A 13,618-nucleotide genomic window follows, 5' to 3' on the forward strand; every position below is an offset into this window, starting at 1 on the left:
CTGTATACATCACACACGCACCGCTCTGCACTGTATACATTAAACACACACCGTCCTGCACTGTATACATTACACACTACTTGCCTATTACATCCAGTGACATCTCCTCTGATTATAGGCATCTTCTTCTTTCTGCTCAGACCTCCATAACAACCTCTTTCAGCCACGTCTCATCTCTTTATAGTTTGCCACACAGACATCTTAGGCTCCTCGCTTTTCCATCATCCTCTCCATCTTCTCAGCACAAACTCCCTATCCTGGTGCCCCAAAAGTGTCATCCTGCCACCACTAATACCGTGCCCACAAGTACTGTACTGAAGAAAAAATAGTGCCATAGCACCTTTGAAAATGCTAGTACCATCCATTGGTATAGCTATAGGAGTTGCAACGGTTGCAGTTGCAACCGGGCCCCCCTTGCCAGTGGTGCTGTATATTTCCCTTTATAAGTTCCAGTGCATCTTATAAAGGGAATACTAGTGGCCGCTTCCATAATGGAAGCGCTCACCAGTCTGCAGGAGGCCGGGAAGTGAAGCGCTGTACTCACCTCTCCCGGTTTGCTCTTCTCAGGTCCCACGCTGCTGTGTCCTGGCTGCCTGCAGCGTCAGGACGTACAGAGCTCACTCTGACCTGACGCTGCAGGCAGTCAGGTGACTGCGGCACGGGGCCTGAGAAGACAGCTAGGCGACCACCAGACCAGGAGAGGTAAGTTTATTTATTTTTAAGTCTGATCTGAGGTCTGATATGGGGGGGTCTAGTGGTCTAATATGGGGGGTCTGGAAGTCTATGTGGGGTCTGGTGGTATAATATGGGTGGTCTGGAAGTCTGATATGGGGGTCTGGAGGTTGGATATAGGGGGTCTGGAGGTCTAATTGGGGGTCTGGAGGTCTAATAGAAGTCTGATTGGGGGTCTGAAGGTCTAATGGGGGTCAGATATAGGGATTTGGAGGTCTAGTGGGGGTCTAGAAGTCTAATGGGGGTCGGGTCTGAGAGGTCTAATGGTGTCTTATCTGAGGTCTGATACTGGGGCGGGGTCTGATCTGAGGTCTAAAACTAGGGTCTGATATGGGGTCTGACAGAGGTCTAAAGGGAGATAGAGGGTTGTTTCTTCTGGGGAATGATCTGAAAGGTACAGGGGTCTGTTTTTGTACTGGCGCACAATATAAAGGGATATTTTTGTACTGGCGCACTGTGTGGTACCAGTATTTTCAGGAGGACTGTTTCTGCAGGATAGTATTGGGGAGGGGGCAGGATGAGGTGTAGAGAAGGTGGGGAGGATGATGGAAAAGTAGGAAACTAAGATATCTGTTTGTTAAACTGTACAGAGACAAGACACGGCTTGAAGAAGTCACCATGGTGGTCTGAATGGAGAAGATGAGGAAAGAGGATATCTACATCAGAGGAGACGTCACTGGATGTAAGAGTTACATGCGTGGGACTTTATTATCCTGTATGTTCTATAGTGCTGTATGTAATGTTTTCCAAGTATGTCTTTGAAGGGGTATTGCCATCATAGACAATGGAGGCATATCGCTAGGACCCACACCTACACCGAGAACGGAGCAGGGAAAGGTGGTGGAGGGCGCACTGCGCAAGCGCAGCCACGCTCCATTCATTTTCTATGGGGCCGCCGAAAATAGCCTAGGTTATTTCCGTCGGCCCCATAGAAATGAATGGGAACTGTGGCCGCACAAGGGCGGTGTGCTCTCATTCACTTGTATGGGGAGAGCGCTTGGCGGTGGCCGAAGCCTGGGAAACCCGGGGTACTCCAGCCACTGTTCTCCCCGCTTTGTTCGTAGGTGCGGGTCCCAGAGTTGGGATGTTCACTAGAGGCAAAAACAAAGTTTTATTCATTAAATGAGGGCTTGCAAGTGCCCAGGGGCAGCATTCGGGCTGTAAGTGCCCAGGCTGCTCTGCCTTCTTCTCAGATAACCCCTCCCCAGCCTCTTGTTTGGCCTGCCCTGTAAACCTCTTGCGTCATCCAGTGTACTGGACAAGATCCCACGGGCGCATGCGCACTGCATGGAGCGATGCTGCTGCCCACAATGGTAATCAGAGTGTGCATGTGCTGGCGGGATCTCGTCCAGTACACTGGATGACGCAAAAGGCTTACATGCATTACACTGTCCAGTCAGCTTGCCTTCTTCCCCTAGTACATCCTTCTGCCATCCAAAAGATAAGATGTGATTCATCAGACCTTGTAGCCTTCTTCCATGGTCAAGTTCTGATGCTTATGTATTCCTTGTAGGCAACAGTGTTGGTTGACAGCATTGGCACTCTGACTGGTCTGCAGCCTGATAAACAGTAAGTGGTAATGTTCTGACAAGTTTCTTTCATAGCCATCATTACGTCTGCAGTTTGTACAACAGCTCTTCTGTGGAATTGGAGCAGAAGGGCTAGTCATTAGGGATCGACCGATATTGATGATTTTTTAGGGCCGATACCGATAATTTGTGAACTTTCAGGCCGATAGCCAATAATTTATACTGATATTCTGGGAATTTTCATTTTTGAAAAAAAAATAAAAAATTCCTACACAAATCTGCTGAAAATTTATGTTTATTGTTAATGTGTAGTTTTGTTTTTTTTTGTAAATCTTTCTTTTTCATTTATACTTAATATTTTGGTGTTTTATTTTTATTTTTGTAACTTTTTTTTTTTGTTACTAACTTTTAGCCCCCTTAGCGACTAGAACCCTTGTCCTATTCACCCTGATAGAGATCTATCAGGGCGAATAGGATCTCACACTGTCCCTGCTGCCCTGTGCTTTGTGCAAACAGCAGCATGGAGCTTACCATGGCAGCCAGGGCTTCAATAGCGTCCTGGCTGCCATGGTAACCGATCGGAGGAGCAGGGGAGAGGGGATCCTGTGGAGGGGGGGAGGGGGGGCGCACTGCGCCACCAATGCTTAATACTGGGCGAGCTTGGGGGGGCGGGCGCACTGCGCCACCAATGTCTAATACTGGGGTTGGGGGGGCGCACTGCGCCACCAATGAAGATTCATTTCTCATTTATTCATATACAGGAGGCGGGAGCTGGCTGCAGAATCACATAGCCGGCTCCCGACCTCTATGAGCAGTAGCTGCGATCCGCGGCACCTGAGGGGTTAACTACCGCAGATCGCATCTACCGCTCATAGAGGTCGGGAGCCGGCTATGTCATTCTGCAGCCAGCTCCCGCCTCCTGTATATGAATAAATGAGAAATTTAAGCTTCATTGGTGGCGCAGTGGCCACAGCCCCTCCCCTCCTCTTGTCCCCTGTCCTTTCATTGGCGGCAGCAGCAGCAGCAGCACAGGGGGAGGAGACACTGCTTCCTTCTTCCCTATGCTGCTGAGGGAACACGGAGAGCGCAGTCAGCAGCGCGATCTGTGTTCCCCATACGCTATCGGAATATCGGCAAAATAGATGCCGATACCGATAGTGGTCAAAATCCTCAATATCGGCCAATTATATCGGTAAATCCGATAATCGGTCGATCCCTACTAGTCATCACTTCTCACTCACTTTAGTGAGCCTTAGACACCCATAACCCTTGTGGCTGTGCTTGCTCGGGCCACTTTTGGTAGGAAATAACCTTTGCATAGAGGGAACAACCCATAAGACCTGCCGTTTTGGAGATGCATACTTGCATACTTTCGCCTTACAAAATGTCAGCCAGAGTGTTCCTTCTCTTACCTTGGGTGGCACGCACAGGTTCCCGTTGCCTGCCAGGGACCTTAGTATTACATTCCAGCAGTCATCGGCTTTTGAAACCAAGAACATATGTATCACATTCTGGCTTTGAACTAGAGCTTAGACTTCAATATCAAGACTAGAGGCATTGCCCCTTATTTATCAAGGCTGGCATGTGCTACGCCGTTCTTAATAGGGCCTGTGCTGCCGAAGGAGGTATCTAATTTATGACGAGGTGCAGGCCTCGTCCTAAATAAACGGCCTCCTCCGTCTCCCCATGCTCAGAGCTGCTGTAGATTTCAATTACTATTTATCACAGTTTCTGGTGTAAATAATGACGAATTAGCTGGGGGCACTGGTCCCGGCTTTCAACAGCTCCTTCCTCACCACGTCCCCTATTTCATGGACTTGACGAGGGCGACAGTACATGCAGATTGCGACTAGAAAAGTCACAAATGCATTGAAAATTGCAAATCTGCCAAATCAGAGGTGTAAGAGGAATGCTAAATTTTCCCCATTGTTTTGGTGCCAATTTAAAGTCAAGAATCTTAGCTATAAAATTCAGGAGCAATTCAATGACCAGAAGGTCAAAGAATGCTCCTACCTCTTCTCTAGTGATACCCATTACAGGCTCAAGAACTCTTAGCCAAACATCTCTGACCAATGCAACTGATTTACACCAGTCAGAAATTACATTTATGTGCATTAATATAACCATGCACAATCATTTCCAACTATGGAGTACTACTGAACCAAATGAAGACCACTATAGAACTCAGGACTGGGTCCTCTGGGTGCGTCCAGGTATTCACAGAGCTGTAATGTGTAATGTAACTTCAAAACTCAGACCTCTTCCAGTTCAAATAAGTTAAATATGCACATTTTAGCCAGAGAGGCATATTGGTACCATTTAGAATGTGTGTCTCATCCAGGGAAATGTGGTATTAATTGTGATTTGTGCTTTGGGGAATGGGGTGGTAAACCCAGGTTCTGTGAGGGACAAACTACTGTGTAGTTAGCGGCTAGACAGCCTAGGATTTGCTGGCCATACGGTAAGAATATCAGCCGAACCCAATGATTTTGGCAGGACTGTCTGAATGTCTAATGTGTATAGGGGAGGGGTTTTGACTTCTTTCTGAGGGCAGATGCCAGGAAGATGGATTTTAATATAGCCGATTCTTTTGTTCTCAGGGAAGATACACTGAGGCTAGAGGAATCTGGTAGCAGCTTACTCCATTCTCCACATTCAAAATCTATGAACACATGGGGTAGCCGAGGGGTGCATGTGGGCAGCACCATGGCTCAGTGGTTAGCATTGTTGCCTTGCTGTGCTGGCACTGAATCTGACAAGGGCAACATTTGCATGGAGTTTGTATGTTCTCCCCATCTACCCTCCAGGTTAAAAAACATACTAATAGGGTCATTTAGATTGTGAGCCCCACAGGTTGGCCGAACAGCTATTGGAAGTGTATGGCCAGCAGGGTATAAAGCCACACGGCACTTGTGGCTGGCTGTATAGGGCACATATATGGAGCTATCCTTACCAAAGAGAATATGCTTCTAAGAGAAAATATCATACAGCGGTACATTAGGACCCATGCACACCTACTGGAGCCCAGTTACAATTATGTACAAAGCTATTCAGCAATGTGTGCACAAAGCCTAAGGCTTGTAGAATATTGCCTTGTATCAGAGGAAGCATGTCTTCTAGAGAAGATGGAATTATTTTACTACTCTTTAAAGAATTATTAAGGCAAGCAAATTATGTTGTTTTTTTTTTAAACAGACTTTAACACGAATGGCGTTTATGGACAGTCCTTTCACAAGAATCTTGAGGGAAAATCATACCTAAATGGTGTATGCTGTGATTTTCTTTGCACTGATGGTCCATTTGGAAAATCACACATGTGAATTGGCCCAGTGACTACAATGGGCCTGGGTTCAGTTCGGGTGCTGTCCATTCTATATTCGGACAGCACCCGGACATGAACATTAGGGCTCATGCATACTAACGTATTTTTTTTCCGTTTCTGTTCCGTTTTTTTACAGGTTCTTATGTGGAACCATTCATTTTAATAGGGCTTGAAAAAAACAGAAATGACTCTTTGTGCATTCCATGTTTGTATGTCTGTTCCGCAAAAAAAAAAGGACATATCCTATTCTTGTCTGTTTTGCAGACAAGGACAGGCATTGTTACAATGTAGCCGCAAAAAAACAGATGCAACACGAATGTCATAAATTTTTTTTTTTGCGGACCACAAAATACATACACTTGTGTGCATGAGCCCTTAGTATGAGTCCACTTATGGGCTTCAGTAACATGGAACCCACAGAAGCATGAACACATGACCATTATACGTTGATGTAAACTTCTTAGTTCAGCCTGTTTATTTTCCAGTTACCGAAAAGTTCTTCCAAGTATAATGCCTTCAAAACCAGAATAGATATACTAGGCTCCAAAATAAATCACCATCTACTCTCAAAAAACTAATATCGTATGATTGAAGTCCAAGTCAGATTTGCAAAGTAAACCAACCTAACATATTTTCAACTGTGGCCATTAAAAATGTAGAGATCACCAAGACATTTTTTGTGTTTGCCCTGGTGACCAGCGCTGGAGTTAATCAATGTGCAATAGTGAATAGCTAATCACATATTAATGATTTTATTCATAGAGTTCTCCAAACAACATCATACTAGATTCATCATTGAAGCATCTGAATTGGGGCCACATTTGAGTCTACTATGAAAGTCATTGGCATTGGGAGGAAGGTTTTAATAGTCACTGGCTTTTTTGCTTTATGCACCTTTTGATGTTTCACAAGATTACCCCTGCCAGGAAAGCATCGCCCACACTCTAAGCAGACAAAGGGCTTCTCTCCTGTGTGGATCCTTTGATGTATGATCAGCGTGCTCTTCCTAGTAAAACGTTTCCCACAAGCAGGACATGAGTAGGGTTTTTCTCCTGTGTGACTTCTGATGTGATTAGAAAGATTAGACTTATTGGAGAAGTATTTTCCACATTCAGGACACCTCAGTTTCTCTATTCTGTGAACAGTTTGATGATATATAAGATCTGACTTGGAGGTAAAACCCTCTGAACACTCCATGCAATTAAAGGACAGAGTTTGGCCCAGGACATTGCTTTTTTCCAAGGAGACTGGTTCTCCCTCAATATGAGTAAAGTATTGTGTATGATCTGCCAGCCAAGAAACGCCTGTGGATGTTTTATCTCCTCTATGATATGTGTCAGGTTCCTCCTTAATATAAGGACATGGATGTTGTGTTACATGATTTGTGGGCATATAAATGTTGGAGTCTGTAAGATCTCCTTCCTCGTACGAACCTGGCTCCTCCTTAATATGAACAGGTGGGAATTGTGTATGATCTTCAGGTATATAAAATGTGTTAGCTGTAGTCCTTTCTTCTTCGCATGGATCATATTCCACTTTTATATGAGGAGGAAGATTGCGTGATGTATGATCAGTAGGTCTATAAGTGCCAGGGTAGGTGAGATTTTCTTCATCACAGCAGGAAATTTCCATAACACTAATAGATGGACAGTTTTGCGTACCTTCTGGAGGTATATACTTGGCATCTGGTAGAATATTGTTTTCAGATGGAACACGTTCCTCCATATCCTGAGTAGATGGACATTGTTCTTTATGATTTGTGTGCGTATATACACAGGTGTTTGTGATGTTTTCTCCATCATGTGAGTCCGGTTCCTCTTTAATTAATGTAGACAGATATGAATATGTAGAATTAGTTTCTGACAGATCCTTTTCATCACATGACTTTGGTGCTTTTAACTTATTTTTCACCTGATTCTTTAAATTTGTTGGTCTTTTTAAGGTAAGTAGATTTTTGCTGGTCACTATTAGAACTTGTATATCGGTTTGCATAGTTTGAATAAGAAATGTGTGGGAGAGATTTAATCTGATCACATGGAAGAACTGTAAAAAAAATAAAAAAGTTACAAATCCTTTAATATTTTGCTGTATCTGATATTCTGTAATACTCAACCCCCAAACACATAATGTCTGCATTAGTCCTTTTATTCTTTGATTGAAATTTCTCTAAATGCTCCAAAACTTGATTACTGATTTTGCATGAAACTAAGAGGCACATTTATTAAGACCAGCACTTTAGATGCCGGTCTTAATAAAGGGCCGTAACTGGTGGTGGTTCCGCCAAAGTTATGTAGGAGGCGCAGGACTTTCCATAACTTTGGCGCATCCAGCATCAGTTCTAAATGTAAAATCTTTTTACTTTTGATCCGTCTTACATTTAGACCATTTTCTACGCTAAAACAGGTCGGAAAAAATTATGAATGAGACGGACCTGCTGGTCCACCCCCTTCCACTCCACGCTCACAATTATTTTAGATCTGGCGTGACTGGGGCAAAGTCACAGATAGTCACCATCTGCGCCTGAAATACGCCATAATTTAGGTGTATTTCAGATTAATAAATCACCACCTAAGTGACCCCCTATATAATTGATAGCTCACTCATCGTGTACTTTCTTACCTGGTGATGTGAGGGTCATGACATTTTTGTACAGATCCTTGTGTTCTTCTAAATACTCCCACTCCTCCATGGAGAAATAGACAGTGACATCCTGACACCTTACAGGAACCTGACACACACAATGATACAGTCATCATCCAGACACATTATTACTTGCTGTTCGCCCTGCAATGTGTTCTAATTGAAAGAAGTCATGTACAGACTATATACTTTCTATTGCATGTTCTTTTCCAGGATATATAAAGAACTCTATAAGGCCAAAGTGCTAAGCAGCACATTGCTACATTTCTATTCTATCTAAAGAAGGGGCTTCTATGACTAACCTGAAAAAAATTGAAGGCTATGAACACCTCAGTTTTGTATCTTTGGACTTTACTTATTTGGGCTATAACAATAACTTTTTACCTAAGGAGATGTGCAGCCAACAATCAAAGATGTTTATGCCAACATAAAAGATGTGATCAAAGACCAACAAGCTGATGATCGCTGGGCATAACATGTGGCAGTGATCATGAAAAGACGTTTGCTTAGCCATCAGCCGCTATAAAATGGCTTTAAAGAGGATTCCCAACCCTAAAAGACAATCTTTATTACGACGCGGAATGTGGTCCACATAAAAACACTCACCAGCTCTCCACTGCTCTGTGCTTCCTCCAATCACCGGTATTTAAATATCCAGACAGGGTCTCGGGTGCCACTTCAGCCATTCACTGGCCTCAGAGAGTCACATCACTGCTGGGTCACTCACTGCTTGGAGACACATCACCACTGAGATCAGTAAATTGCTGCAGCAGCATATGAGACCACTTCTGGAAACGTACACACCTGGGACTGAAAGAAGCATGGAATGGACCCTCAGCATTGAACTGGCGTTATGCAGACCACATTCTGGGACACATGAAATTTGGCTTTGGGGTTGAAAATCCCCTTTAAGAGTGGAAAAAGAATAATAAAAACAGCGTAATCTGAGGAGCATAAAAAGAAGATATTAACAAGCATGTTCACTGTTAGTATAATTTTAAAGAATATCAAGGCACATGGGACTCTGGCCAACATCCATTGATATGGAAAAAAGAAAACTGACCCAAGACTAATGAAAAAGTACTATTTGTATGACAGAAAAAGATTAAAAGGAAATGTGTAAGACAGATTTACATAGAATTTAAAGTTTATGTACACTTTAGAGGCAATTTTTCTTTTTCTTGCATTTTACAGATTTTTGGCTAAAAAAATCATATTTTCAATTGGCCTTTCTTAAAAATATTGAGCCATTCTGTCACAAAGGATTAACTGTTTTTCTAATTGTGAGACTGGTACTTTCACTTTGTGCTGGTCATCTAATTACCCTTATCTCTAAGTTACTAAGAGGTCATAAACACTTATTTAAGCCACATTGTTATCAGTAAGATAAGGATTGAGCTATAATGAGTGTTTATAATGTTAGAGGTCAGGACTCAGGAGCCCAGTCTGTTCCCCAGATGAGGGAAAGAAAAAATCTACAGGCAGCTAGTAGAGCATCTCAGCTCTGTACACAAAAAAGATTCCATATTGTTAATATAGACCTATTAAAAAAAATATTTTTAGCTCAAAATAAGTACAATACAATAATAAAAACAATTGCTCCCAAAGTTGTACATAGCCTTTAAAGGGAACCTGTCATCCGAGATTTTGTGCATAGATGCTCAGGACATAAGTTGTTAGATGGCCGCTAGCACATCCGCAATACCCAGTCCCCATAGCTCTGTGTGCTTTTATTGTGTAAAAAAAAAACTATTTTATACATATGCAAATTAACCTGAGATGAGTCCTGTATGTGAGAGGAGTCAGAGACAGGACTCATCTCAGGTTAATTTGCATATGTATAAAATCGTTTTATCCCCATAATAATAGCACACAGAGCTATGGGGACTGGATATTGCGGATGTGCTAGCGGCCATCTAGCAACCTATGTCCTCAGCTCTATGCACAAAATCCCCGTGACAGGTTCCCTTTAAGCTCAAGATATGACATTTTTTAAAGATGGTAAAAGAAGACCTGTTACTACAAAATTAAATGCAATCTGAAGCACAGTGCTGTGGAGCAGGAGGAACTGAGCAGATTGATATATACATTTTTATGGGGAAAAAATGTACATCAGTAAAACCTGTACATCTTTGCATTTTTCACCTCCTGTGAACAGCTATCGGTACAGGAGAGGAGGTGTTATCATTGATAGCATTGTGTCTATAACTGTGCATAAGATATAGCTGTCAATCACTGATAAACACCTTCCTCCCTGTACCGATAAGTATTAGAAAAAGCAACTATATAAATATATAAATTACAGGTTTTACTGAATCTTTTCCTACAAAAATTATATCAATCTAGCCGTCTTCTCCTGCTCTATAACATAAGGCTGTTAGACTGAATTGCATTTTCTGATTACAGGTCCTCTTTAAGTTTGCCAACAAAGCTGTTAGCTAATAGCTAAATCCCTCGGTTGCATGTTTATTTCAGTGGGGACAGGAGGAAGAACCACTGCTCGATATCTCTTCAAATCCAACATGTTCAAACCTTGGTGATTTGCCATGCCAATAGGGAACAGTTTGAAGCCCCCCTCATGCATTAGACTGTAACTAGAACCCACCTAAATGAATTGAATGTGCACAAAAGGCTTATCCTTCTAGATTGCCTTTTAGATATGTGAACTATTTTGTCCAGGTCTTTAGAGTGTTCAGCATTCCTCACCTCTCCAGTCAGCATCTCAATGACCTTGTTGGCTAGTTTTAGGATCTTCTCCTCACTGTTTCTATCCTGGATCAGTGAGTAAGCTGGATGTTCTCTGATGGGGCTGTGTAATGAGTCCCTCTTCACAAGGTAATAATCCTACATTTCATAATATAACAAATATAATAATTAAAACTGTGCAGACACAATCGGTCAAAATAAATAGAGGTCTTGATCCACCTGCACCCAATAAGTAGCATCTTATCATTTCCTTCTTAATTACCAAACACTGGTTAGTTAGCTAGATAAGGAGGTTATACTAGAAGAAATTAATTTGTTAATGATCCTCTCAGTCAGGGGTGCACAGTCCAAAGTGTTTATTGTCATTTTTTACACCCATTCTTTCTTCCCTGCATTGGTCATAGATATCACGTGATCCTCGTCAGCACCCTCTGCAAAGTGTCACGCAGTGTGGAAGCAAGAGCAGGTAATAACTAATAGGGGGCACTTTAGGCCTAGCAGTGTGTGTGGACACAGTGTGTTGACACTTATGGGGACACACCAGGGTTGTACCTTATGTGAGGGCACTGTAGAACCGGCACTGTTATGAGGTGTACTTTGTGGAGCATTCCACCTCTCTGAACCCAATTTACTGGAAGAATTAAGGTTTATTGACACCATGTATAGCACTCCAGAGAGAAGGAGATGATATGAAGAGGTGGCTGCACAATTTTGTTTCAGCTCAGCTGTGTCTATTTCCTCCATAGTACTGAGAGGAGGAACCCCATTCTCCCAACAGGTGGAAGTCTCAGAGGTGGAACCCCCCCCACCTAAGCGACATATACTATATAGAAATATATTTTGACAGTGTAGCACTCCTGTACTTTAGACAGTCAAGTTTGAGTTTAACAGCGGCTGTTGTGCGCCGCTGTTCCCCTGCTAACCGCCGCGGTCCAGGGCGCCGTGTTTAGCGGTGAGCTGCTGCCAGTGTTTCCTTTCAGCCCTGGCCACAGCATGCTTGCTGCTTGTTTCCTGCAGCATTTCCTTAATGGCCTGCGTGCGTCACTTCCTGTGTTTTATGGGTTGGATCATATGACCTCGCTGACCAATCCCTAGCCCTCCTGCACATATGGCTCTTTCCCCTTCCCAGATACCTCAGTGTCAAGGTCCTTGTGTCCTGCTAAGGTTCCTGATATCTGCTTGTATACCTGGACTCTGCTACCTGTTTGATCCTTGCCTGCTTGCCTTGACTCTCCTGTTGCCGAACCGGATTGCCTGACCTATACCTGTACCACCTGTCTGACTTCGCCTCTGCCTCAACCTTCGGTCCTGCACTGTTGCTCCTGGTAAGGACTCAGCCTGCTGACAATGCCTGTACCTCTGGTACCTTTGTCAGGTACCTCCTGGTCCGCCTGGACCAGCTGCCTCATGTGCCTATCCTTCTCAAGAGGCAGCGACCTGGTGTTCCCCTCAGGAAAGTTTATCCCAACCATCAGGGCTACTGTGAAAATCGAGGGGTTCACTTAGACAACGCCCTTAGAGGTATGACACGAGGCACAGTGGGTTCACACTCGCTGGTTCATGACATTGATCCCAGAAAACGTTACCTGTCCAGTCAGCATGTACGTGATCTCAAGTGTGAGATTTAGCACTATTTCAACTAACTCGTCCTCCTGTTTGACTGATTTTGAGTTGTCTTTGCAGAATTGTTTTGCTTTTTGTGCAATCTGTTCAGGTTCTTCAGTATCTTTCTTCTTAAATTCTTTAACCTAAATGTTGATGAGATAAAAAATAAAAATAAAATACAGCCTCAGTATCATCTAATTCAGCAGATAGTTGTGCAAATGTGTCCACTGGTTATTCTCAAATCCCTGCAAAATGTAAAGGCTTTGGGGACAATTTTTTGTGATTGCATTTTACTCATATTGGGCTAAAAATCTTTTTTTCAATTGCTCTTTGTTATAAATATTCAGCTTTTCTGTCACAAAGGGTTAACTGCTTGGCAAGCTGTGGGTATCCTACTTTCACTTTGTGCTGGTCATCTAATAACCCTTATCTCTAAATAACTAAAAGGTCATAAACACTTATTTAACCCTTTCACTACCGGGCCACTTTTCATCTTAAATCCCAGGCCGATTTTTGCAAATCTGACATGCGTCACTTTATGTTGTAATAACTTTGGAACGCTTTTACTTATCCAAGCCATTCTGAGATTGTTTTCTCGTGACACATTGTACTTTATGACAGTGGTAAATTTGAGTCAATATATTTCACCTTTATTTATAAAATAATCCAAAATGTAAACATTTTAATTTCTCTACTTTTAAGACAGATAGTAATACCCCAAATTTCCAAAACCATTTTTCTAAGCACCAATTCAGTTATAAAGTGATTTTGAGGGGCTTACGTAATGAAAACCAACCATAAATGACCCTATTTTAGAAACTACACCTCTCAAATTATTCAAAACTGGTGTTACAAACTTTGTTAACCCTTGACGTGTTCCACAACAATGAAAGGAAAATGGAGGTGAAATTTCACTTTTTTGGTAGATTTCTTTTATTTTAATCAATTTTCTTCTTGCAACAGAGCAAGGGTTAAACAGCAAAATAAACCTCAATATCAATCTGATTCTGCAGTTTACAGAAATACCCCATATGTGGCGGTAAACTGCTCTATTGACATGTGACAGTGGTCAGAAGGAAACCAG

General features: G+C 42.6%; 1 protein-coding gene across 1 annotated transcript; it reads right to left on the reverse strand.

Moving 5' to 3' along the window:
• Positions 1–6,103: 6,103 nt before the first annotated feature.
• Positions 6,104–9,401, reverse strand: LOC122940950 (zinc finger protein 184-like). The gene is made up of 2 exons (XM_044297887.1): positions 8,203–9,401; positions 6,104–7,626 (listed from the first exon to the last, which is right to left on the reverse strand). Exon 2 carries the CDS (start codon positions 7,573–7,575, stop codon positions 6,376–6,378), a length of 1,200 nt encoding a protein of 399 aa, XP_044153822.1. The 5' UTR covers positions 7,576–7,626; positions 8,203–9,401; the 3' UTR covers positions 6,104–6,375.
• Between the last annotated feature and the right edge of the window lie 4,217 nt (positions 9,402–13,618).

This window comes from Bufo gargarizans, chromosome 6 (genome assembly GCF_014858855.1).
Source record: "Bufo gargarizans isolate SCDJY-AF-19 chromosome 6, ASM1485885v1, whole genome shotgun sequence".
NCBI classification, from domain to species: domain Eukaryota; kingdom Metazoa; phylum Chordata; class Amphibia; order Anura; family Bufonidae; genus Bufo; species Bufo gargarizans.